At 63.4% G+C, this 23,856-nt stretch overlaps 4 protein-coding genes and 1 long non-coding RNA gene across 7 annotated transcripts in view; 3 read left to right on the top strand and 2 right to left on the bottom strand.

Moving 5' to 3' along the window:
* Window positions 1-7,826, top strand: part of NBEAL2 (neurobeachin like 2) — a 28,262-nt gene extending 20,436 nt beyond the window's left edge. For both annotated transcript variants that reach the window (XM_068673169.1, XM_068673170.1), the window contains exons 30-55: window positions 29-166; window positions 271-576; window positions 747-896; window positions 1,249-1,406; window positions 1,490-1,614; window positions 1,689-1,809; window positions 1,910-2,067; window positions 2,337-2,470; window positions 2,598-2,705; window positions 2,850-2,945; window positions 3,037-3,161; window positions 3,253-3,393; window positions 3,490-3,620; window positions 3,701-3,810; window positions 3,914-4,031; window positions 4,111-4,208; window positions 4,304-4,420; window positions 4,495-4,584; window positions 4,686-4,795; window positions 4,902-5,074; window positions 5,227-5,321; window positions 5,427-5,543; window positions 5,626-5,787; window positions 5,871-6,019; window positions 6,108-6,243; window positions 7,284-7,826. In XM_068673169.1, coding sequence (XP_068529270.1) covers window positions 29-166; window positions 271-576; window positions 747-896; window positions 1,249-1,406; window positions 1,490-1,614; window positions 1,689-1,809; window positions 1,910-2,067; window positions 2,337-2,470; window positions 2,598-2,705; window positions 2,850-2,945; window positions 3,037-3,161; window positions 3,253-3,393; window positions 3,490-3,620; window positions 3,701-3,810; window positions 3,914-4,031; window positions 4,111-4,208; window positions 4,304-4,420; window positions 4,495-4,584; window positions 4,686-4,795; window positions 4,902-5,074; window positions 5,227-5,321; window positions 5,427-5,543; window positions 5,626-5,787; window positions 5,871-6,019; window positions 6,108-6,243; window positions 7,284-7,388 — 3,471 coding nt within the window. In that variant the 3' untranslated portion in view covers window positions 7,389-7,826. The remainder of the gene's footprint in view (window positions 1-28; window positions 167-270; window positions 577-746; window positions 897-1,248; window positions 1,407-1,489; window positions 1,615-1,688; window positions 1,810-1,909; window positions 2,068-2,336; window positions 2,471-2,597; window positions 2,706-2,849; window positions 2,946-3,036; window positions 3,162-3,252; window positions 3,394-3,489; window positions 3,621-3,700; window positions 3,811-3,913; window positions 4,032-4,110; window positions 4,209-4,303; window positions 4,421-4,494; window positions 4,585-4,685; window positions 4,796-4,901; window positions 5,075-5,226; window positions 5,322-5,426; window positions 5,544-5,625; window positions 5,788-5,870; window positions 6,020-6,107; window positions 6,244-7,283) is intronic.
* A 550-nt stretch (window positions 7,827-8,376) lies between these two features.
* Window positions 8,377-13,279, top strand: LOC137851991 (D-serine dehydratase-like). 2 transcript variants are annotated; one of them, XM_068673173.1, is made up of 8 exons: window positions 8,377-8,459; window positions 9,131-9,361; window positions 9,473-9,753; window positions 10,621-10,807; window positions 11,665-11,786; window positions 11,864-12,053; window positions 12,136-12,241; window positions 12,362-13,279. In XM_068673173.1, exons 2-8 carry the CDS (start codon window positions 9,213-9,215, stop codon window positions 12,449-12,451), a joined length of 1,125 nt encoding a protein of 374 aa, XP_068529274.1. In that variant the 5' UTR covers window positions 8,377-8,459; window positions 9,131-9,212; the 3' UTR covers window positions 12,452-13,279. The 2 variants fall into 2 exon arrangements, with proteins under 2 accessions (XP_068529274.1, XP_068529273.1); XM_068673172.1 differs by lacking the exon at window positions 8,377-8,459 and having other exon boundaries at window positions 8,511-9,361.
* Window positions 12,852-14,021, bottom strand: LOC137851992 (uncharacterized). The gene is made up of 3 exons (XR_011093604.1): window positions 13,163-14,021; window positions 12,982-13,071; window positions 12,852-12,944 (listed from the first exon to the last, which is right to left on the bottom strand). It is a non-coding gene; the product is annotated as an uncharacterized lncRNA (long non-coding RNA).
* A 1,285-nt stretch (window positions 14,022-15,306) lies between these two features.
* Window positions 15,307-21,238, top strand: LOC137851988 (tumor necrosis factor receptor superfamily member 16-like). The gene is made up of 6 exons (XM_068673168.1): window positions 15,307-16,166; window positions 17,035-17,170; window positions 18,026-18,412; window positions 19,038-19,260; window positions 19,345-19,490; window positions 20,005-21,238. Exons 1-6 carry the CDS (start codon window positions 16,107-16,109, stop codon window positions 20,307-20,309), a joined length of 1,257 nt encoding a protein of 418 aa, XP_068529269.1. The 5' UTR covers window positions 15,307-16,106; the 3' UTR covers window positions 20,310-21,238.
* The window catches only part of SETD2 (SET domain containing 2, histone lysine methyltransferase), a 45,077-nt gene continuing 42,209 nt past the window's right edge, over window positions 20,989-23,856 (bottom strand). Inside the window, exons 19-21 of the mRNA XM_068673162.1 lie at window positions 22,227-22,307; window positions 21,948-22,049; window positions 20,989-21,787 (exon numbers count right to left, since the gene is read on the bottom strand). Coding sequence (XP_068529263.1) covers window positions 21,626-21,787; window positions 21,948-22,049; window positions 22,227-22,307 — 345 coding nt within the window. The 3' untranslated portion in view covers window positions 20,989-21,625. The remainder of the gene's footprint in view (window positions 21,788-21,947; window positions 22,050-22,226; window positions 22,308-23,856) is intronic.

Genomic DNA, 23,856 nt, shown 5'->3' with positions numbered 1-23,856 from the left:
GGGGTCTCACTGTGCCCCCCAACCCCAGATCTACGAGGGGGTGAGCGGCCTCCTGGACAAGCTGGGCGTCTGGTACCACCTGGCCAACGGCACCTCCGACCTGAAGGAGATGGCCCAGACGGGGCTGCGCGTCCTGGTGGGCTACATCATGCTGCAGGACCCCCAGGTGGGTCACCTGGGGGGCTCTAAGGGGGGGGAGACCCCAACCTTTTTAGGGCCGGGCAGGAGGCTTCACCTCACGCCCCCCGTGCGTCCCCTCTCCCCACCAAGCTGCACTCGCTGGCCTACGTGAAGCTGCACAGCCTGCTGCAGACCGCCTCGGCCCCAAAAAAGGATGAGGCTTGCTACCTTTTGGGCAAGCTGGAGACCCCGCTGCGACGCTCGCTGGACGCCAAATCGGAGACCTTCTCCTGGCTGGTGCCCATCGTGCGCACGCTGATGGACCAGTGCTACGAGACCCTACAGCTGCAGCTCTTCCTGCCCTCGCTGCCCCCCACCAACGGCAGCCCCACCTTCTACGAGGACTTCCAGCTCTTCTGCAGCACCCCCGAGTGGAGGAGCTTCATCGAGAAGCACGTGGGTGGCGCGGGGAACCCTGTTTGGGACCCTCTTCTTGGGCTTAGAGGTGGATCTCATGTTGGAGTGCCACCAAGCTGGGACATCCCAAACCCATGCCGGGGTGACCTTGGAGGTGCTGGTGCCCTGCTGAGCACCCTACAGACATCTCCTCTCTTCCATCCCTGCAGGTGCAGCCCACCATGGCCCAGTTTGAGATGGACACGTTCGCCAGGAGCCACGACCACATGTCCAACTTCTGGAACGCCTGCTACGATGCCATGATGAGCAGCTCCCTGCGGCGGGAGCGGGACAAGGCGGACAGCAGGAAGATGTTCCAGGTACTGCCTCCTCCTTGCCCCGGGGACATCTCCTTAGGGACGTGTTCCTTGTCCCAGGGCCGTGCTCCTCACCCCAGGGATGTCACCCTAGGGACGTGCTCCTCACCCCAAGGATGTGCTCCTCACCCTGGGGCCATGCTCCTCACCCCAGGGGTGTCACCCAAAGGACGTGCTCCTCACCCCAGGGATGTGCTCCTCACCTTGGGGATGTCATCCTAAGGACGTGCTCCTCATCCCAGGGACATCACCCTGGGGATGTTCTCACACCACAGTCGTCACCCCATGGACGTGTTCCTCACCCCAGGGACGTCCCCAACCCCCAACCTTCACCGTCACCTCCCCTTTCCACCAGGATTTGGTTCTGGAGCCGGCGGCAAAACGTGCCAAGGCCGAAAACGCCCGGCACGCCAACGTGCTGAAGCAAGCCAACAACCACCAGAGCACCGTGCTGAAGCAGTGGCGCTCCCTCTGCCGCCTCCTCACCTCGCCCCGCTCCGCCTGGGCTGACCGGTGAGCACCCACACCCCCACCTCAGCTCCAGTTTGGGGTACGGGTGTGGATCTGGGGGTCCCTCATCCTCACCTGCACCCCAGGAACCCGCCCGAGGTTCGCTGGAAGCTCTCAAGCGCCGAGACCTACTCGAGGATGAGGCTGAAGCTGGTGCCCAACCTGAATTTCGACCAGCACTTGGAGGCCAGCGCCCTGCGGGACAACCTGGGTGAGGCTGGTGGGCACCCAGGGGTCCTCGTGTCCCCAGGGGGGGCTGCCCGCTGATCTCCCCCCTCATTCCAGGAGCTGATAACCTCCACAACCCCGCTGAATCCCTCCCGCTCGCCATGGCCAAGGAGGCCAAGGTGAGCGAGCTGGAGGACGACCAGCTGGCCGAGGAGGACCTCCCCGTCCTGGACACGCAGTGAGTGTCCCCGTCCCCATCCGCGACCCTAAGTCCCTCTCACCTGGGGGGTGTCCTCACCCTTTGGGGGTGTCCTCACCCTTTCCCTGTCCCCCCCCAGGGCCGAGCCCAAGGAGCAGAACCAGCGGGAGAAGCTGGTGGTCTCGGAGGACTGCGAGCTCATCACCACGGTGGCCGTCGTCCCCGGCCGCCTGGAGGTGACAACCCAACACGTCTACTTCTACGATGGCAGCAGCGAGAAGGAGGAGACGGAGGGAGGTAAGGGCACGTGCCTCGGAGAGCACGGGGAGGGGGGACAATCTCTGCCCAACCCCTGCTCCTGGAGCTCCTTGGGGGGCTCCCTGCGGCGCAGCGGGGTGAAGATGCCCCCGTCCATCCCCTATCCCACCCCAAAGCCCACCTCCAGTGAGGCCAACCTTTTGGGGTGCTCTCCCTGGTTCCATCCCCAATCCCTGCCCTTCGTCCCCTGCCTCTCCCCCATTCTGGGTGCTCTCTGAACCCCCCTGGGCTCTGTGCTCCCCCGGCAGGGATCGGCTACGACTTCAAGCGCCCCTTGTCCCACCTGCGTGAGGTCCACCTGCGCCGCTACAACCTGCGCCGCTCCGCGCTCGAGCTCTTCTTCATCGACCAGGCCAACTACTTCCTCAACTTCAAGAAGAAGGTGGTGCCACCCTTTTCTACCCCCAAGCCCCCCAAGCTCCAGCCGGGGCCCCCTGGAGTCACAGGACCGTGTCGGGTCCACGTGGGGACCTCGAGCATCAGCAGGGCTCTCGCCTCCGTCCCTGCAGGTGAGGAATAAGGTTTATTCCTGCATCCTGGGGCTGAGGCCCCCCAGCCAGATCTACTTCGGCAGCCGCTCGCCCCAGGAGCTGCTGAAAGCCTCGGGGCTCACCCAGGTACCCGTGTCCCCCCCTCCCCATGTCCCCCCCAAGGGTGCCCGTGCAAAGGGTGGTGCCCACGCACCCCCTGCGGGGCCAGCTGTGGGGTTTGCTCCACCTTCTGCTCCCAAAATCATCTCAGCCACCCCCTTTTTGCTCCAGAAATGGGTTCTGCGGGAGATCTCCAACTTTGAGTACCTCATGCAGCTGAACACGATCGCGGGGCGCACCTACAACGACCTCTCGCAGTACCCGGTGGTGAGCGCCCCCGTGTCCCCCCAACCCCGGGCTGCCCGGTGGCCTCAGGTCCCCCCCAAAGCCTCACCCACCCCCCATCCTGACCCTCCAGTTCCCCTGGATCCTGCGGGATTACGTCTCGGAGACCCTCGACCTCACCGACCCGGCCGTGTTTCGGGATCTCTCCAAGCCCATCGGGGTGGCCAACGAGAGGCACGCGCGGGACGTGAAGGAGAAGTGAGTGCCCCAAAAAAAAAAACAGGGACCGTGGGGTGGTGTAGGGACTGGGGCACCTTCCCTGACCCTGCTGCTTCCCCTCCAACACCAGATACGAGAGCTTTGAGGACCCCACAGGCACCGTGGACAAGTTTCACTACGGCACGCACTACTCCAACGCGGCGGGCGTCATGCACTACCTGATCCGCACCGAGCCCTTCACCACGCTGCACATCCAGCTGCAGAGCGGACGGTGAGCACCCCGGTGAGGGTGGGGGGTGGAAGGGGGGGACGCAGAGCCACCGCCACCACCGCCGGGGTCCCACGGTGTCCCCCCCGTTGCCCCCAGGTTCGACTGTTCGGACCGGCAGTTCCACTCGGTGCCGGCGGCGTGGCAAGCCCGCATGGAAAACCCCGTGGACGTCAAGGAGCTCATCCCCGAGTTCTTCTACTTCCCCGAGTTCCTGGAGAACCAGAACGGTACCGGGGGGGAACGGGGATGGGAATGGGGACAGGATGACTGGTTTCCTGACCCTCTGTCCCCTCCCTGTTGTCCCCAGGCTTCGACTTGGGCTGCCTGCAGATCTCCAACGAGAAGGTGAACGACGTGGTGCTGCCGCGGTGGGCGCGCTCCCGTGAGGACTTCATCTACCAGCACCGCAAAGCCCTGGTGAGATGGTGCAGCCCCCATCTCCTCTCCCACTGGGGAAAGGTCCTTTTTGGGGGGGCAGAGGGCGTCCCCAGCCCCCCCGTGACACCCCGTGCCCCTGCAGGAGTCGGAGTACGTCTCGGCACACCTCCACGAGTGGATCGACCTCATTTTCGGGTACAAGCAGCGAGGCCCAGCCGCCGTGGAGGCCCTCAACGTCTTCTACTACTGCACCTACGAGGGTGAGCTGCAGGGACAGGGGGTGGGGGGCACCCAACGGGTGGGACCTCATTAAAAATCCCCCCCCGTTCCCATCCCCAGGCGCCGTGGACCTGGACGCCATCGCCGACGAGACGCAGAGGAAAGCTTTGGAGGGCATCATCAGCAACTTCGGGCAGACGCCCTGCCAGCTGCTCAAGGTAGCTCAGTCCCCCCAAAAATCCAAGCCCCCCCAGCTTCGTTTCAAGGGGTTCTGCCCCCATTCTCACGGGTCTCACCCTCTCCCTTCCTCCAGGAGCCCCATCCCGCCCGGCTGTCGGCCGAGAGCGCAGCCCGCAGGCTGGCCCGCCTGGACACCCGCCCGCCCAACGTCTTCGAGAACCTGGACCAGCTCAAGTCCTTCTTCGTGGAGGTGGGGACAGGGACACGGGGTGCTGGGGGTGCCGGCGGCGAGCGGGGCACCCACCAGCTGTGTCCTCCCCGCAGGGCATCAGCGACGGCGTGGCCTTGGTGCAGGCTGTGGTCCCCAAAAACCAGGCGCACTCCTTCATCACTCAGGGATCCCCCGACGTCCTGGTGAGCGCAGGGAAACTGAGGCACAGGTGCTCCTCACCGGGAGGGTGACAGTGTTGGGGGTCCCCCAGGCACGTCACCGCTGTCACCCCTCCTCTGCCCAGGTCACCGTGAGTGCCAACGGCCTGCTGGGGACCCACAACTGGCTGCCCTACGACAAGAACATCTCCAACTACTTCAGCTTCACCAAAGACCCCACCGTCTCCAACGCCAAGTGAGTCCCTGTCCCCGAATCCCTCAGGGCCACGCAAGCTCTCCCGGTCCCTGCGGTGCCAGGAGCGTGTCCCTGCCTCCATCCTGTGTTGTCCCCCCCCCACCAGGACCCAGCGCTTCCTGCAGGGCCCCTTCGCCCCCGGCGCGGACCTGTGCTCCCGCACGCTGGCCGTGTCCCCTGATGGAAAGCTGCTCTTCAGCGGGGGACACTGGGACAACAGCCTGCGTGTCACCTCCCTGGGCAAAGGGAAGGTCGTTGGGCACATCACCCGGCACATAGGTACGGTGTCACCCTCCTCGGGGTGCCAAGGGGACCTGGGATCACGCAGGGGACATCCCCACAGCCCTCTTGGTGCCACCTGCTGGGGTTGGGCTGCCAAGACACACGGGGACAGGGCCCAGCGGCTCACAGTGTCTCTCGGGGTGTCACAGATGTTGTCACCTGCCTGGCGCTCGACCTGTGTGGCATCTACCTCATTTCTGGCTCCCGGGACACCACCTGCATGGTGTGGCAGGTCCTGCAGCAGGTACGGGGCTGCGCTGTGTGCCGGCTCTCGGGGTGAAGGTGCTGATTTCTGGGGCCTTACGGTGGCACAACGAGGTCCCTGAGGTCCCCGTGTCCCCTCCACCAGGGCGGGTTCTCCAGCGGCTTGGCCCCCAAGCCCGTCCAGGTCCTGTACGGCCACGACGACGAGGTGACGTGCGTGGCCATCAGCACCGAGCTGGACATGGCCGTGTCGGGCTCCAAGGTGAGCCGTGGATGGGTGGCGAGCCTCATCCCAGGGAAAAAGGCACCGGCCATCGCGCCACCCTCATCCTCTTCCTCTTTAGGACGGCACCATCATCATCCACACCATCCGCCGGGGCCTCTTCATGAAATCCCTGCGGCCGCCCGCGGAGAGCTCGCTGCCCGCCGCCGTCACCCACCTGGCCGTGGGGCCCGAGGGGCAAATCGTCACCCAGACGGCCGTGGGCGAGCGCGCCTCCCTCAAGGTGAGGTGACAAAGCCGGGCTGCGCCTCCCCTTTTCCCCGGGTCCTTTTGATCCATCATCCTTCCCCCTACTCCCTCCCGCAGGACAAATTCGCCCTGCACCTCTACTCGGTCAACGGGAAGCACCTCGCCTCCGTCCCCTTGGACCAGGAGGTGACAGCCATGTGTGTGACGGAGGAATTCGTGGTGCTGGGGACCATGCAGTGCGGGCTGGAGATCCGTGACCTCCAGAGGTGAGGGCTGGCACCCCGCTGGTGCCACCAGCACCCCCTCGGGGTGTTCGTGGGGTGCCATTCCCCAAATCTTCTCCCCCTTTTGCAGCCTCCGGGCGGCGATGCCCCCCGTGCCCATGCGGGTGCCCGTGCACAGCGTGTCGGTGACCAAGGAGAAGAGCCACATCCTGGTGGGGCTGGAGGACGGCAAGCTGATCGTGGTGGGGGCCGGGCAGCCCGCCGAGGTGAGCGCGGCCCCGCCTGGCTGTGGGGCTGGGGGTGGCAGTGCGAGACGGGGGGAGGTCACGTCGCTGTGTCCCCATGTCCTGATGGGATGGGGTGGGATAGGTTAGGATGGGATGGATTAGGATGGGATGGGTGGTTGAGTTGGGTTGGGGTGTTATGGGATGGGATGGGATGGGATGGGATGGGTGGGTTGAGTTGGGATGGGATGGGATGGCTTGGATTTGGATGGGATGGATGGGTGGGTTGGGGTGGGTTGGATTGGGATGGGTTGGGATGGGATGGGGTGGCTTGGATTAGGATGGGATGGGTGGGTTGAGTTGGGTTGGGGTGTGTTGGATTGGGATGGAATGGGATGGGTGGGTTGGGTTGAGTTGGGATGGGATGGGTGGATTTTGTTGGGTTGAGTTTTGTTGGATTGGGATGGGATGGGAAGATTAGGTTGAGTTGGGATGGGATGGCTTGGATTGGGATGGGAAGGGTGGGTTGGGCTGGGTTGGATTGGGGTGGAATGGGATGAAATAGGTGGGTTGGGTTGAGTTGGGATGGGATGGTTTGGATGGGATGGGTGGGTTGAGTTGGGTTGGGCTGGGTAGGATTGGGGTGGAATGGGATGAAATAGGTGGGTTGGGTTGAGATGGGATGATTTGGATGGGATAGATGGATTGGGATGGGATGAGAGGGTTGGGGTGGGATGGAATGGGATGGATTGGGATGGGATGAATGTCATGGAGTGGGACAGGATGGGATGGGGATTCACATAAGGAAGGAGATGGGGTTTGGATGGGAATGGGGATTCAGATAGGGGTTGTGGGTAGGGATAAGGAAGGGATTGGGGATGGGGATGGGGATGTGGAAGAGGATGGAGAAAGGATAAGGATGGGAATTGGAATGGGATGGATACGGGACTAGGGATGGAAATTGAGAAAGGGTGAGCACGCAGCTGTGCATGAGGATAGGGGTGGGAAAATGGAAGGGAACAGGAATAGGGACATGGAAGGGGACGGGTCATGGGGTGGGTGCTCAATCCCCTCTCCCCTAGGTGCGTCCGGGCCAGTTCCACCGGCGGCTGTGGCGCTCCACGCGCCGCATCTCGCAGGTTTCGGCTGGCGAGACGGAGTACAACCCCAACGAGGGCAGGTCCTAGGCTGCCACCCCACACCCGGCCCCGCCGGGCTTCCCGCAGCTCCCGGCCCCTCCTGGGGGGCACGGCGATAAAGGGGGGGACCCCGTAACCCCCCCACATCAGCGCCCCGAGCCCCTGGCGAGCCGGGGGGCGAGGAGAGGAGGGGTGAGCCCCGAGCTCCCCGCAGCCGGGGCTGCGTGCTCGGCCCCTCGCCGTGGCCTTATTCAGCCCCCCCTCTGGGCTGGGGGGACAGCAGTGGGATGAGGGGGGCGAGGAGGTGCCCGGGGGGGACCCCTCGCTGGGAAGGGGGGGGTGCTGTGTGTCCCCCCCCCCCACCAAGCCCGCTGGCCAGGAGCCGGCTTCCCCCTTCCCCGACTGTTTTTTTTCTATCGATTTCTAGCTCTTTTACAAAAAAAAAAAGGAAAAAAAAAAAGAAAAAAAGAAAAGAAAGAATAATAATATATCTATCTATAAAAAATAAACGTGCACAAGGCCCTTGTCTGCCCCGAGCTGTCTCTGTTGGGGGCGTTCACCCCCCCCCCCCCCCCCCAGGCTGTGTTTTTGGGATGCGGCGAGCCACGGGGCCCTTTCTTCCTGCCCTACATAGCGGGGCCAGCCTGGCACGGGCTGTGCTCCGGGCAGGGGGCCAGCAACCCCCGCGTGTCCCCAACTGGCACACGGGGACACGCGGCAGCCACCTCTCATCCCGGCAGGCACACGTGGCACGAGCGTGTGGGGTCTCAGCCGGGTCCCCACGAGCACCGCGGTGCCACGAGCGCAACCATCCCACCCCCTCCTGTCCCCACAACCCCTCCAAAAAAAAAAAAACCTCATCCCCACGGCCTCGGGACCCCCACGGGGGGCTGGCTGCTGTCCCCACGGACGCCACCACCACCACCACCTTGTCCCCGTCCCCGTGCCCGGCCCCCGCGGCGCCCGTGTCCTCCCTTGCCCCGGCACCGCCGGGGCCCCACGGCTGGCAGCGACCTCTGTCCCCGAGCGGGGCTGGCCGCGGGTGCCCACGGCGTCACGTGGAGCCGAAGCAGCCAGAGGCCTCCGGGAGCCGAGCCGGGAGCAGCCGCGGCGGCGGAGGTACGGACGGACAGACAGAAGGACGGACGGGGAGGGAGGGAGGGAGGCAGGGCTGGAGGCGGTGGGGGAAACTGAGGCACGCCAGAGCTCCCGTGCGTCGCTCCCCGAGGGGGTCCCGGCCTCCGACGTGGCTGCTGGAGGGACGGGGAGAGCCCGCGGTGTCCCCCGTGTCCCCGACCCCAAAGGCTGGGCCCCGCTGTCCCCGTGCCGTAGATCCCAATCCCAAGTGTCCCAGTCTGTTCCCCCAGTGTCCCAGTAGCAGGTGGCCCTTTCCCAGCTCTCCCTGTTCCCGTTGCTCCAGCTATCCCAAACCCAGGTGTCCCAGTCCCGAATGTCCCTGTCCCAGTGTTCCAGGTGTCCCAGTCCCAGATATCCCAGTGCCAGGTGTCCCCGTTCCCAGTCTTCCCAGTGTCCCAATGTTCCAGGTGTCCCAATCCCAGGCGTCCCTATCCCAGATGCCCCAGCTGTCCCAATCCCAGTCCCAGTGTCCCAGCTGTCCCAATCCCAGTCCCAGTCATCCCAGTGCCCCATATGTCCCTGTCCCCAGCTTCCCCAGCCCCAAGTCTCCCCATCCCCATTGTCCCAGATGTCCCCATCCCAGTGTCCCCAATGTCCCCACCATCCCCATCCCACGCACCCTCCTCACCTCCCAACACTCCCCCGCCTCCCAGCACCCCCAAATCCCACCCCCATCCCCATAGGATCACGGGGGGGGTGCCGGGACCATCCCCCCTCCCCAAAAAAAATCCCACCATGTGGCTGGGGGCCCGCCTGGACGCGCTGCCCACCCCGGCGCTCGCCGTCGACCGTGCCGTGGCGCGCCGCAACGCCGAGCGCATGCAGGAGCGCTGCCGAGCCCTCGGCCTCCGCCTGCGCCCCCACGTCAAGACCCACAAAACGCTGTGAGTGCCACCACCCCCTTTTTTTTTTTTTCCCAAAAACCTTCTTATTTCCACCCCAAACCCCTTTTTTTTTTATTATTATTTTTTTTTTATTTTTTCCCCTCCCGGCAGGGAGGGCGGCGCGCTGGCCACGGGCGGCACGCGGCGCGGCATCGCCGTCTCCACGCTGGCCGAGGCGCGTTTTTTCGCCGACGGGGGCTTCGATGACATCCTACTGGCGTTCCCGCTGCCGACGGGGCGCCTGGAGGAGTGCGCCCAGCTGGCCCAGCGCCTCGAAGCCTTCCAGGTGCTCTTGGACAGCCCCGAGGCGCTGCAGTGCCTGCGGCAGCGCCCGCTGGCCGGCGGCAAGCGCTGGCTCGTTTGGCTCAAGCTCGATTGCGGCAACGGCAGAGGTGGGGACGGGCACGGGGAGGGGGATTTGGGGTTGGGTTTTTTTGCCGCCGGTCCCCGCGGAGCAGCACGGATAGGGTGGTTGAGTCGTGGCCCCCAAAATTCCTCGTTCCGTCGTTCCTTACCAGCCCGCTTGCGGGGATGTCCCAAAGCCCCCAGGTAGTGTGGGTCCGTGAGCCCCCAACCCCGTTTCCAGCCACCTGGATATCCCATAGGGCCCCAACCCCACAGCCCACACCACCAGCATCTCGACCCCAATGGAGCATTCAGGCTTCCCAAAAGCCATTTTTCACCCCTCATTTCAGGGATACTCCGCGGGGCAGGCGTGCCCCATAAGTCCCTAAACCCACAAACCCAGCAGCTGAGCCATTACACATCCCTTAGCCCCCCCAAAAAAAAACCTTTTCACCCACCCCAAGGCTGCTCCCTGGGGGAGGGATTCCTGGTGTCCCCAGTCCCAAAGCCCCCATCCCCAGAAGCTCAGCCATTAGCCCCCAAACCCCAATTGCAGCCACCCACCCCAACAATGCCCGAAGCCCCCAGCCCCACTATCTCAGCCAACGTGGGATATTTAAGGCCCCCCGAAATCCTATTTACACCCACCCACCTCAAGGATGCTCCACGGGGCCGAGATGCCCAAACCCCAAACCCCCAAACCCCATCAGCTCAGCCAACACGGGGCATCACACCCCGACCCCAAACCCCTCTCTCCACACCCCACAAGGATGCTCCATGGGGGCAGGCACACCCTTTGCATCCCCCACACCCCATATCCCAAAAAGACCCTTTCAGCCCCTCCCTATGGCAACGGGACCCCCCCAACCCCACATTTTTAAGCCGGATTCCCCCCCGCATCCCCTTGCCGGCAGCCGGCGTGCGCCCCACGGACCCCGGTGCCCTCCCTCTGGCCCGGGCCATCGCGGAGGAGGCTCCGGGAGAGGTGACGTTGGTTGGGGTCTACGCTCACTGCGGGAACACCTACGGCTGCAGCGGCGTGCCCGCCATCCAGGCCATCGCCAGGGCCACCACCGCCGCCGTCCTCGACTTCGTGGCCTCGTGAGTCCTCATCCCAACCCCCCCCAAAACATCCCCTAATCTCCCACCCCCTTGGCCAGCTCCGATCCCATAAAAAAAAACAGCCCCGAGAGGGCCCCGGCTGTAAATGCAAATCGCCCTCTTCCTGCCGGTGCCATAAACCAAAACCCCACAAAGCCCCCGGCGCCCCGGGGAGCCGGACGAGGATGCCCCGGCCCCCTTTGAAGTGGGCTCTGTGTGTCCCCCCCCCCCTATTGTCCCCGGGGAAGGGACGAGGGGGATTTCGCATCCCGGAGCGAATTGCGGCCGGATGCCTCTCGCTGCCCTGGGAGGTCAGCGGGGTCCCCGAGGCGCACGACAACGGGGATGTGCTGCAGCCCAAAAAGCCCCAAAATGCCCCAAAATACCCTCCAGGGGTGTGTGGGAGTGGGGAGGGGTCCCGTTGAGGAATCCCATTGTGCCCCCACTTTCCCAAACCCAGGAGAGTGTGACCAGGGGGTCCTGGGCACAACTGGGGGGGCTCTGGCGCATGGGGTGGGGAAGGCACAAAAAAAAGGGGGCAAATGGAGCATTTTGGGGAAACCTGCCTGATTTGGGCCGCTTTTACACATCTGGGGGGCACACCAAAACTCACCGGCGCATCCCATAAAATTTTGGGGGCGCCCGGGCACATCTGGATGCCCCCTTTGTACATCCTGGGGGGCTCCCCAAATGCGCCAAGGTCCCCTTTTTGCGCTCGCATTTTACCCCGCTGGGGACCCCGCGGCACCCATGGGTGCCGCACCCACCACCACCCCACGGTTCCCTAGGGTGGGGGGGACATCCCCCCTTTCGGCCATACACAGGGGGGGTGGTGACAACCCCTCCCGTGCCCCCAGGCTGCGCCAGGCCGGCGTGCCGTGCCCCCAAGCCAGCATCGGCTCCACTCCATCCTGCAGCCACCCGGTGCCCGAAATGTCCGAGCTCACCGAGGTGCACCCGGGCAACTACATCTTCTACGGTTCGTCCTACTACATCCCCCACCTCCTACAACACCCCGCATTTTTTTGGGATCCCCTAATCCCCCCTACTCCCCAGACCTCCAGCAGACGCTGCTGGGGTCGTGCCAACCCCAAGACGTGGCCATCCGCGTCCTCACCCGGGTGATCGGGCACTACCCGCACCGCAACCAGCTGCTGCTGGACTGCGGCTGGGCGGCGCTTTCCCTGCACGGGGGGGCGCAGACCCCCGCCGGCTGCGCCACCGTCGAGGGACACCCCCAGCTCCGGTGAGTTTTGGGGACACCGGGGGATTAGGGATTTCATTAGGGTGATGGCACGGCACGGGGAGCTGACGGCGCGGCCCCGTAGGTTGGCGGGGTTGACGCAGGAGCACGGGTTGCTGGAGCCCGTCGGGGGGCGGATGGATTTCGGGAGGTTCCCGGTGGGCACCGTGCTGGCCCTCGTCCCTTTCCACGTGAGTAGGGTCCCCACCCCGCTGTCCCCACCCCGCTGTCCCCCCCACCCCGTTGTCCCCCCCACCCCGTTGTCCCCCCCCTGTATGGGTGTGTGTATGGCACCTCCTCTCGCCCCGCAGGCCTGCGCCACGGCTGCCATGCACCCGGTGTACTACGCGCACGAGGAGGGCGAGGTGGTGGCCCTATGGCACCCGGTGCGCGGCTGGTAGGGGGCGTCCTGAACCGGGCGGGGTTCCTGCGCCCACCCCAAAGTCCTGCAGCCACCCCGAGGTCCTGCAGTCACGCTGAGACCCCATAGCTGCAACAAGACCCCGTATCCACACCAAGACCCCATATCCACACCAAGACCCTGAACCTATACCAAGACCCCACACTAAGACCCCAAACCCACACTAAGACCCCAAACCTACACTAAGACCCCACACCAAGACCCCAAACCTACACCAAGACCCCACACTAAGACCCCAAACCTACACTAAGGCCCCACACTAAGACCCCAAACCTACACCAAGACCCCACACTAAGACCCCAAACCTACACTAAGACCCCAAACCTACACCAAGACCCCACACTAAGACCCCAAACCTACACCAAGACCCCAAACTAAGACCCCTATACTCACACTAAGACCCTGTACCCACACCAAGACCCTGAACCTACACCAAGACCCCAAACTAAGACCCCTATACTCACACTAAGACCCTGTACCCACACCAAGACCCCGTATCCACACCAAGACCCCAAACTAAGACCCTGAACCTACACTAAGACCCCAAACTTACACTAAGACCCCAAACTTACACTAAGACCCCACACTAAGACCCCTATACTCACACTAAGACCCTGTACCCACACCAAGACCCTGAACCTACACCAAGACCCCAAACTAAGGCCCCTGTACCCACACTAAGACCCCAAACCTACACTAAGACCCCACACTAAGACCCCCGTACCCACCCCAAGACCCTGCACCCACACCCAAGTCCCGCACCCACGCCACCCAGGAGGGGTCAATAAAGCTCCTCTCCCCCTCTGCAGGCACTCTGGGCTCTTTGGGGTGAAACCCAGCGGTTTTGGGGCACAGCCGGGGCCGGGTGACGTCAGCCGGCTCATCCCAATGCGGCCGCCCCATGGGAAGTGCCCGGCCTGGGATGGGGGTGTGGGGTGGGGACGGGGTCCTGGGGACACGGTGGGAGTGGGGTGGGTGAAATGGGGCGGCCCGAGTGGCCACGCACCCCTATACACGGCCCTACACACACACGGCCCTACACACAGCCCTACACACAGCCCTACACACACACGGCCCTACACACAGCCCTACACACAGCCCTACACACACACGGCCCTACACACAGCCCTACACATACACGGCCCTACACACCCCTATATGTACCCCTATACACACCTATCCCTACAGCTACATCCCTGTATGCACACCTATCCCTACACACACCCCTATTTGTACAACTACACCTACACCCCGCACACCCCTATACTTACTCCATACGTACATACTCCATATGTACCTATACCTACACCTACACACACCTACACCTACTTGCACACCCTATGTACACCCATGCTTACCCCTACACGCACACCTATACACACACCTACCTACACGTACACCACACATACACCTATACGTATACCTACACATACACCTATACCTAGCCCTACACATACCACTTGTACAGCCGTACCTACCCCTACACGCACCATACAAACACCTACACGTGCACCTACACACACCATGTGTACAGCTACCTTTACCCCTACACGCACCATACGTACACCTACACCTAGCCCTGTACACACCATATGTACACCTACACCTACCCCTACACACACCATACATGCACCTACACGTATCTCTGCACACACAATACGTACAGCTACCCCTACACACACCACATGCACCTACACCCACCTCTGCACACACAACACATACCTGTACCCACCCCTACACATGCCATATGTACACCTACATGGACACCTCTACCTACCCCTACACATGCTGTATGTACACCTACACATACCCCTACCCCTACACACACGATACGTACACCTACACCTACCCCTGCACACACCATATGTACACCTCTACCTACCCCTACACATGCCGTATGTACAACTACATGTACACCTACCCCTACACACATCATATGTACACCTACACCTACCCCTACACACCCCATATGTACACCTACACATACAGCTACCTCTACACACGCCATATATACACCCACACCTATCTCTGCACACACCATACATACACCTACCATATACACCTACCCCTACCCCCACCATACGTACATGTACACCTACCCCTACACACACCGTACGTACACCTACACCTAGCCCTGCACACACCATATGTACACCTACACCTACCCCTACACACACTGTATGTACACCTACACATACACCTACCCCTACACACACCATACATACACCTACACCTACCCCTGCACACACCATACATACACCTCTACCTACCCCTACACACGCCGTATGTAGAACTACACCTACCCCTACACACACCATACATACCCCTACCCCTACCTACACCGTACATACACCTACCCCTACACACACCATACATACACCTACCCCTACCTACACCATACCTACATCTACACCTACCCCTACACACACCATACATACACCTACACCTACACACACTGTACCTACACCTACCCTTACACACACCACACATACACCTACCCCTACCCACACCGTACCTACACCTACACACACCATACGTACACCTACCTCTACACACACCATACATACACCTACACACACCGTACCTACACCTACCCCCACGCACACCATACATACACCCACCCCTACCCCTACCCCTACCCCTACCCCTCCCTACCCACACCATCCCCACACCCACCCAAGGGACAGTCACTGCCCCCCCACCCCCCCGGCTCCCACCCGGGCCAAGCCCCTGGGGGCGGCCCCGTTCCGAGCCGTGCCGGGCGTGGCCCCGCCCCCGGCCCCGCCCCCTCCGGCGGCAGCCAATGGCGCGGCGCCTCTCGCCCCTCCCTGCGGGGCCGCGCCGAGCCGGGCTGAGCCGAGCCGGGCCGGGAGAAGGGAGCGGCACCGGGACCGGCACCGGGCGGGACGAACCGGGGCCAACCGGGATAAACCGGGATAAACCGGGATAAACCGGGATAAACCGGGGCGAATCGGGACAAACCGGGACGAATCGGGACAAATCGGGATAAACCGGGACGAACCGAGCCGAACCGGGACGAACCGAGCCAAATCGAGCCGAACCGGGACAAATCGGGATAAACCGGGACGAATCGGGGCGAATCGGGACGAATCGGGATAAACCGGGACGAATTGGGACGAATCGGGATAAACCGAGCTGAACCGGGACAAACCGGGACAAACCGAGCCAAATCGGGAAAACCGGGACAAATCGAGCTGAACCGGGACGAACCGAGCCAAACCGGGACAAACCGAGCCGAACCGAGCCGAACCGAACCAAACCAGGACGAACCGGGACGAACCGAGTCAAACCGAGCCGAACAAACCGGGACAAACCGGGACGAGTCGAACCGAACCGGGACAAACCGGGACAAACCGAGCCAAACCGAGCCGAATCGGGACAAATCGGGACAAACCGGGACAAACCGAGCCAAATCGGGACAAACCGGGACAAACCAGGACGAACCGAGCCGAACCGGGACGAACCGAGCCGGGACAAGCCGAACCGGGCTAACTCGGCCTGACTTGCCCCGAACCGGGCCGAGCCGTGCCCGGGGCCGGCTCCGGGCGCTCCCCGCTCAGCAGCGGCCGCGGGGGCGCGGCTCGGCCCGGCTCGGCCCCGTGCCCGTGGGCGCGATGCGGGGGGGCCGGGCCCCGCTCTGCCTCCTGCTGGCCCTGCAGCTCTGCCCGCCGCAGGTCCGGGGGGGCCGGGGCTGGGCTGCTCCTGACACCCCCTTTCCCTTCCTTTTGCCCCTTTTTCCCCTCCTTTTCCCCTTTTTTCCCTTCCTTTTTCCCCCTTTTCCCTCCCCCTTTTCCCTTTTTCCTCCCCCCTTTTCCTTTTTTCCTCCCCCCTTTCCCCTTTTTCCTCCCCCTTTTTCCTTCCCCCTTCCCCTTTTCCCTTTTTCCCCTATTTTCCTCGCCCTTCTCCCTTTTTCACCCCCCTTTTCCCTTTTTCACCCCCCTTTTTCCCCCTTTTTCCTCCCCCCTTTTCCCTTTTTCCTCCCCCCTTCTCCCCTTTTCCCTTCCTTTTTCCCCCCCTTTTTCCCTTTTCCCTCCCCCTTTTCCCTTTTTCCTCCCCCTTTTTCCTTCCCCCTTCCCCTTTTCCCTTTTTCCCCCTTTTTCCTCCCCCTTCTCCCATTTTCCTCCCCCTTTTCCCTTTTTTCCCTTTTTCTCCCCCTTTTATCCCCCCCTCCCCCCGTGGGAGCGGCCTCCCCCCCCTTCCCCTTCCCCTCCCCTCCCCTCCCCGTCCCCATCTGGCCGCAAGCTGGGACCCGGGGGGGGGCCCCTCGGGACCGCCCCCCCCAGCCCCCACCCGCTAGGACCCGGCGCTGGGGGGGGCCGCAATCAGCTCCTTTGTTCATGGGGGGGGGGGCATCGCCGTGTGAGCACCCCAAAATTATTTTTGGGGGGGGCTCCGAACGAATTTTGGGGTTCCGCGGTGCAGGATCCATCCCTGAACATGGGGCAGAGTTAAAGGGGAAACTGAGGCACGGAGGGCGTGGGGGGGTACCCGGATTTTTTGAACCCCCCCCCCCAAAAAAAAAATTAATCCTTCTCCCCGCAGGTGCCGGCGCGCAGCCAGCAGTGCCCGAGCGGGACCTACACGGAGGATGGGGAGTGCTGCACCTCCTGCCCCCCCGGATTCGGGGTGGCCGTGCCCTGCGGCCGCACCAACACCCAGTGCGAGCCCTGCGCCGAGAGTGAGTCCCTGTCCCCATCCCATTATCCCCATCCACATTCCTATCATCCCCGTCCCCATTGTCCCTATCCCCATCCATGTCCCCATCCCCATCCTTGTCCCTGTCCCCATTCCCGTCCCCATCCATGTCCCCATTCCTGTCCCTATTCCCGTGCCCATCCCCATCCCTGTCCCTGCCCCCATTGTCCCCGTCATCCCCCTCCATGTCCCCATCCCCATTCATGTCCCTGTCCCCGTCCCCATCCTCCCTGTCCCCATTCCTGTCCCCACCCTCCCCATCCCCATCCATGTCCCTGTCCCTATCGTCCCAGTCCCCATTCCCATCCCCATCCATGTCCCCATCCCCATCATCCCCATCCATGTCCCTGTCCCCATTCCCATCCCCATCATCCCTATCCCCATCCCATGTCCCTGTCCCCATCGTCCCCATTGTCCCCATCCCCATCCATGTCCCCGTCCCCATTCCCATCCCCATCATCCCCATCCCCATCCATGTCCCCATCCTGCTCCCCATCCTCCCCATACCCATCATTCCCATCCCCATCCTTGTCCCCATCCCCATTCACGTCCCCATCCCTGTGCCCATCCCCATTCCCCATCCCTGTCCCTGTCCCCATTGTCCCTGTCCCCATCCCAGTCCCCATCCTCCTTGTCCCCATTCCCATCCCCATCCATGTCCCCATCCCCATCCCCATCATCCCCATCCCTTATCCCCATCCTTTTCCCAACCCCATCCCCATCATCCCCATCCCTTTCCCCGACCCTATATCACTCCCATCCCCATCCCAATCCCCATCCCCATCCCCATCCCCCCCACAAACCCCCTTCTCACCCCCCTCACCCCTCTTTTCCCCAGACCGAACCTTCTCAGCGGTGAGCAGCGCGCTGGAGCCGTGCCGCCCCTGCACCCCCTGCGCCCCCTCGCAGCCCCTCGCCCAGCCCTGCACGGCCACCCACGACACCCTCTGCGCCCCCCGCTGCGCCCGCGGGCATTTCCGACCACCCGCCGGCAACGGGACGGGCCCGGGGAGGCCGTGCCAACCCTGCCGGCTGTGCCACGAAGGCTACGGTGCCATCCGACCCTGCGCCCCCACGCAGGACGCCGAGTGCCAGCCGTGTCCCCAAGGCTTCTACTCGGAGGAGCGCAGCGCCGAGGCGCCCTGCCTGCCTTGCCAACCCTCCTGCGGGCCCGGCGAGGTGATGATCCGCGCCTGCAGCCGCCTCTCCAACACCCTCTGCATGGGTGAGAGCCGTGGGGGACGTGGCCGAGCTCGCCGTGCCTCAGTTTCCCCATCCGTAGCCCCCGCGTTGCGCGCGCCCCGCGTTGCGCACCAAGGGCGCACGGCGGGGAAAAAAAAAACCTTGGCGAGGTGGGGGGGCCCCCAAAATCCCGCACCCTCCTGGGGCTGGCGTGGGATGTCTGGGTTTATACGGGGTGGCACCGAGGCACCGAGCCCCCTCTGAGCCCCCCCCCAGAGTTATATTTGCGCCCCCCCTTCACGGGGGCCACCGGCAGCTGCCGCCCCGCGGCTGTCATCGCGGCCCCGCGCGCCGAGCAGATGCTCCCGGCAGCGCCGGCGCGGGGGCTTTGATGTGGCCAGGAAGGGATGGGGAGGGCCTGGGGGGGCTGGGGTAGGGGGGTGGGGGCCTCTCTGTTCCATTCCCCCTCCCAGAGCCGGCTCCGATTTCCTCCCAACCCCCCAAAACCCCGTGGACCATCCCTGGGGTGCTGTTTTGGGGACCCCCCCTGCCCAACCTGCCCCTGTTCCCAGGGGAAACTGAGGCAGCAGAGCTGGGTGGGAGGGGGGGGGGGATCATTGGGACTCCCCTCATTTTTGCTGGGGTGGGGGGGGGCTTTATCCCTGCAGAGAAGGACCTGCAGATCCTGAAACGGGCGGAGGGGGACCCCCAAAAGGAGCCCCGGCAGCGGCAGCCGGCCCCGGGGGTCAGCGCGGCCCCCACCGCCTCGGCCGCCTCCTCCGAGTTCATGCTGCCCCCCCCCGAGGACACGGGCAAGGACATCATCCCCGTCTACTGCTCCATCCTGGCCGCCGTGGTGGTGGGGCTCCTCGCCTACGTGGCCTTCAAGTGGTAAGGTTTGAAGGTTTTGGGGGATGAGGGGGGGAACGTGGAGGGGTTTTGGGGGGCGCAGGGTGACCCCCCCATCCCGTGCAGCTGGCACACGTGCAGGCAGAAGCAGCAGTTGGCCAAGGCGCGCGCCGGGGAGCTGGGGACGGCGCCCGAGGGCGAGAAGCTGCACAGCGACAGCGGCGTCTTCCTGGACACCCACAGCCTGCAGGAGCCCCACCAGCACGGCAAGGGTGAGCAGCGTCCTCCCCATCCCCGGGGGGGCACCGGTTTTGGGGATGGGATTGTCCCCCGAGGTGGTTTTGGACATTGCAGGTATGGGGTTGGGGAGCAGCTCCAAGCCTGGTGGCATCTGGAGGGGGTTTTGGGGTCACACGGAGGGGTCAGGGTGCATCTGGAGCGCCCGTAATCCGGGGACCACCCGTGTGGGGTTGGGGTGCAGCGTAAGGGGCACAAAAATGGGGTCAGGGAGCATCCCCTGGAGTTGGGGAGCACCCGCACCTTGGGGGGCAGCACCTCGGTGCCCCGAGGAGCACCCGGATAGGGTTGGGGAGCCCCCTTGGGGAGCACTCGGGTGGGATTTGGGGACACCCAACCCCCTGGGGAGCATCACAGGGGGACAGCCCCCACGTGTGATCGGGGAGCCCCCACATCCAGCTGCAGGAGACGCCGCAGGAGCAGCAACGCTGTTTTTGGGGTGGGACACGACGCATTTCGGGGTGCCGACGCTGACCCCTTCCCTTTCAGCACCCCGTCCCGAGGGGCGTCCCTACGGCGCGCTGCCCCCGCAGCGGCAGGAGGAGGTGGAGAGGCTGCTGGAAACGGGGGGTCCCGGGGGCGACTGGCGCAGCCTGGCCGCCCGCTTGGGCTATGGGGACGAAGCCATCGGCACCTTCGCCCGGGGCCAGGCGCCCGCCCGCACCCTGCTCGCCGCCTGGGCGGCCACCGAAGGGGCCACCTTGGAAGCCCTCTGCCTGGCCCTGGCCGCCGTGGGTCGCCAGGACGTGGCCGAGCGCCTGGCGGGGCCGGGGGACGCCAGCTCCGTGGTGTGAGCGCACCCCCGAGGGGCTTTTGGGGCCACCGCCAGGATTTGGGGACGCCGAGCCCCTCGGGGACGCCGCCCGCGGTGCCCTGGGGACGGGCGAGCCCCCGGGTGCCGGCAGCGGTCTCGCGTCGTGTGTTCTTTTTTAAGCCGTTTTTGTACTTTTTTAGGAGCGTGGGGTGGGGGGGGAAGGCCTTTTTTGTATTTTTGGGGAGAGGGGGTGCATTAAACAGCCAGACGTGCCTTGGTGTCGCTCCTTTTGTCACCGTGACGCGTCCCCTCCGTCCCCGTGTCCCCTCCATCCCCGTGTCCCCTCTGTCCCTGTGTCCCCCTGCCCTTGGGGCCCTGGGGGGGGTACACGAGGGGCTGGAGGCGGCTGCCCCAGCACCCAGGGACCCTCTGGGGCCAACCCCACAGCCCCCAAGCTCAGCAGCACCAGGGAGGCCAAACACCAGAATGAGCACTTTTAGCCCCAAAGTGCCCCCGGGTCACCCCAAGCTGCTCCAGGACACCAAAACCCCTCCACCCCCTGCGTTTTGGGGCTCACGGGGGTGCAAAAAGGGTCATGGAGGGGGGGGTCCCCATCCCCAAATGGGGAGGGATGCCGGGGAGGGCCACCCTGCAGTGCCACCCCAACCCTTTGCCACCTCCTGCCGCGCCCAGACACCTTTTCCAGGCCAGGTACGGTGTTGATTTCATCTTATTTTATTTTTTTTTTAATTTTTTTTACATAAAAAGTTCCGTAAAAATTGAATAAAGTAAAATGATTTAAGCAGTAAAATCAATCTTTATCAACAGAGCACGAGGCCTGCCAGAAATCCAGGGGCGGCCTGTTCCTGAATATTTACATGATAACAGATTAAACCTTGCAGAACAAAAACGAGGAAACGAACAAACAAAACGAAACGAAACGGAAAAAAAAAAAAACAAAAAACGAAACTATCCTTACAAAGTGTTCCCGTGATATCAGCACGTGTTGGGCTAAAAGCAAAAAAAAATAAAAATAATAAAAACAAAACAAAATTCTCAATATATTCACATATACGTTAAAATATAATACAGGTCTTGGTGACACGAGGTGCGCGCGGGGAGCGCGCCGAACAGCACCGCCGGGGTGGGCGCCCGGGTCAGCCTGGGGAGAGGAGGTGGTGGGGGGGCTGGGAAGAGCGCTCCCACCCCGCTCTTCCTCGGGGGGGGCCGTGGGGACAGCCCCGCTTCTGCAGAAATTCACAGGTCGGTGTCAAATCGGGGAAGGGAAATTCGGCGGCGGAGAGGGGTCCCGCGCCCGCCCGGCCCCGGAGATGGGGGGGGGGTTCGGTGGTGGTTTTACTCCAAGTCCGTGTCCTCTTTGGGTTTGTAAATGGCCCCGAATTTCTGCATGTATTTCTTAATGTACTCCTTCGTTTTGTGTTTCACATTCTCGTTGCACTCCAGGTCCTCCGGGTTCTTGCAGTACTTCAGCTCCTTGTTCATGACGCCGTGCGTCAGCTGCGCGGGAGGAGAGGCGGGTCAAGGAGCGGCGGCGGCGGCGGCACCGCGCTCGCTGCCCTCCCCAGCACCTTTATTAAAGCTCCCTCTGGACAAACAGCCCCAATTTCCCTTCCTTCCCTCATCCCAAAAACCTCTCCGCAACCCCGAGCCGCGTTACCTTGCGTGCCAGGTGCTTGAAGTCCTCCGTCGTGGTTATCCGGCCCACCTTGCAGTCGGGTTTGCGGTAGGGGTTGAGGCACTGCACGATGAACTGGGACATCTGCGGGCGGGGAGAAACATCTCAGCGCCAGCTTTCCACCCGTTCCCCACCCCACGGCATCGGGCCAGGTGCCACGGGGGGAGTTTTGGTGCTGGGATGCCCCAAATCAGCCCGCGCGACCCCGTGGCGGTGCCACCGGGCGGCACGGCGCCCGCCCGGGGCTCTGGGGAAACTCACTTCTTTCCTGAAGACTTCCTTGCTCTTCTTAGCCAGCTCGCTCGACGTGTCTGCCTCGGCTGTCTTGGGCTTCTTGGAAGACTGGAACGGGGAGGGGAAAAAAGGGAGATAAAACGATAGTAGGGAAATTAAAATAATTAACCAAGCTTTGCCGGGCCGGCTCCAGACGCAGACGCGCGCGGGCGGGCGGCGGCGAGCTGACGGAGAGGCACAGCCCACGGGGGCACCTCTCCCTCCCCAAAAAGGAACCCTCTGATGGCACCGCTGTGCTCCCAGCTCACACACGGGGGGGGACGAGCTTCCCCTGACCTTGTTTTTGGGGTTTGGGATGAGCTCCAACACCAACACAGCCAAAAAGTGCTCGTTCAGCGGCACGCCGCGTTACCAAAACCGGGGGTTTCGCCACCAAGCCTGCCCCCACCGGCACCCGTCCCACCACCCCATGTCCCCAGCGTCCCTTAACCCTTCCCCGGAGCCAAACCCGTGCTCCTGAGGCCAAATCCCCCCAGCAGAGGTGGCACCCACCTCCCCAAATCCGCCCCTATTGTTTGCTTTGGGAAATGGCTGCGCGGCGAGGGCGGCTTCTGGGAGCCCAGGCTGGCCCGGGGAGGGAGGGGTTGAGCTCTGCGGTCTCCATTATTAGCCTAAAATATGTTTAGCTGCAGGCGAGGAGGGGGGGGGGGAGGAATTCGGAGGGGTTCCCCCTCCCCTATTTATTCCGTGCGTGTGAAGGCGCAATGAGAGGAAGGGGAATCGGCGACTTTCTCCGAGCGGGTGGCTCCGTGGCGCTTCGTGCTGCGGGGTGGAAAGCGTTTGGGTGCCTGTAGGATCCCCATCTGCGTCTCAGCCCTGCTGCTCCTCCAGCCCGGAGAGGACCCCACGTTGGGAAAAAGAGTGAAACGAGGCCAAATTCGGCACCCCGAGACGCCGAATTGTGGGGAGACGCCGGGGTGCCGCCGCCTGCGCCCCGCGTGCTGCGCCCCGGTCCCTCCTCACCCCCGGGGCTGCTTCGAGTTCCTTCGGCGCCGTAATCAAAGCCAGGCGCTCGGCTGCGGCGCTCGGCCATCCCAGGAACGCTGGAGGAAGCCTCCTCCTCCCCTCGCCGGCACCATCCCGCCCCGAAAAAAAACCAAATTTCTGCCCTGGCCAAGCCGTGGCGGAGCAGAGGGTTCCTCCTGGCCCCGAGCACGCACGCGAGGCACCGGGTGCCAGCCCCGCAGGGATGCCGAGGACGCCGGCTCGGCGAGCAGCAGGTTTGGAGAGGGCATTTTTGGGAATTACCCGCAGCTCCACGCAGCCGTGGAGCGGAGCTCCGGAGGAATTTCTGGCCCTTCCTTCCGAGCACCGAGCCCAAAAGCAAAGGCAGCAGCTCCCGGATTTAATTTCTGCCTGTTTAATGGAATTTCGGAGTTTGGGGATGAACCTGGTGTCGCCCGGCATCGCTGCGCCACCCTCCACCGAAACACCCGCCCCACAAACACAACCCCATGGTTTTGTGGATTTTTTGAAGTGTTTAGCGCCGAAAAAAGCCAAAACTTCCCCCCGAAGAATGCCGTGTCAGCTCGCAGGAAGCAGCCCTCGGAGGAGCCGAAAAAGTCCCGGCAGTAAAAGCAGCGCGGGGCTTCAATAA

Source organism: Anas acuta, chromosome 2, assembly GCF_963932015.1.
Source record: "Anas acuta chromosome 2, bAnaAcu1.1, whole genome shotgun sequence".
In the NCBI taxonomy this organism is placed as follows: domain Eukaryota; kingdom Metazoa; phylum Chordata; class Aves; order Anseriformes; family Anatidae; genus Anas; species Anas acuta.
Note: the sequence above shows the minus strand (reverse complement) of the source record. Positions and strands in the feature narration are given on the sequence as shown.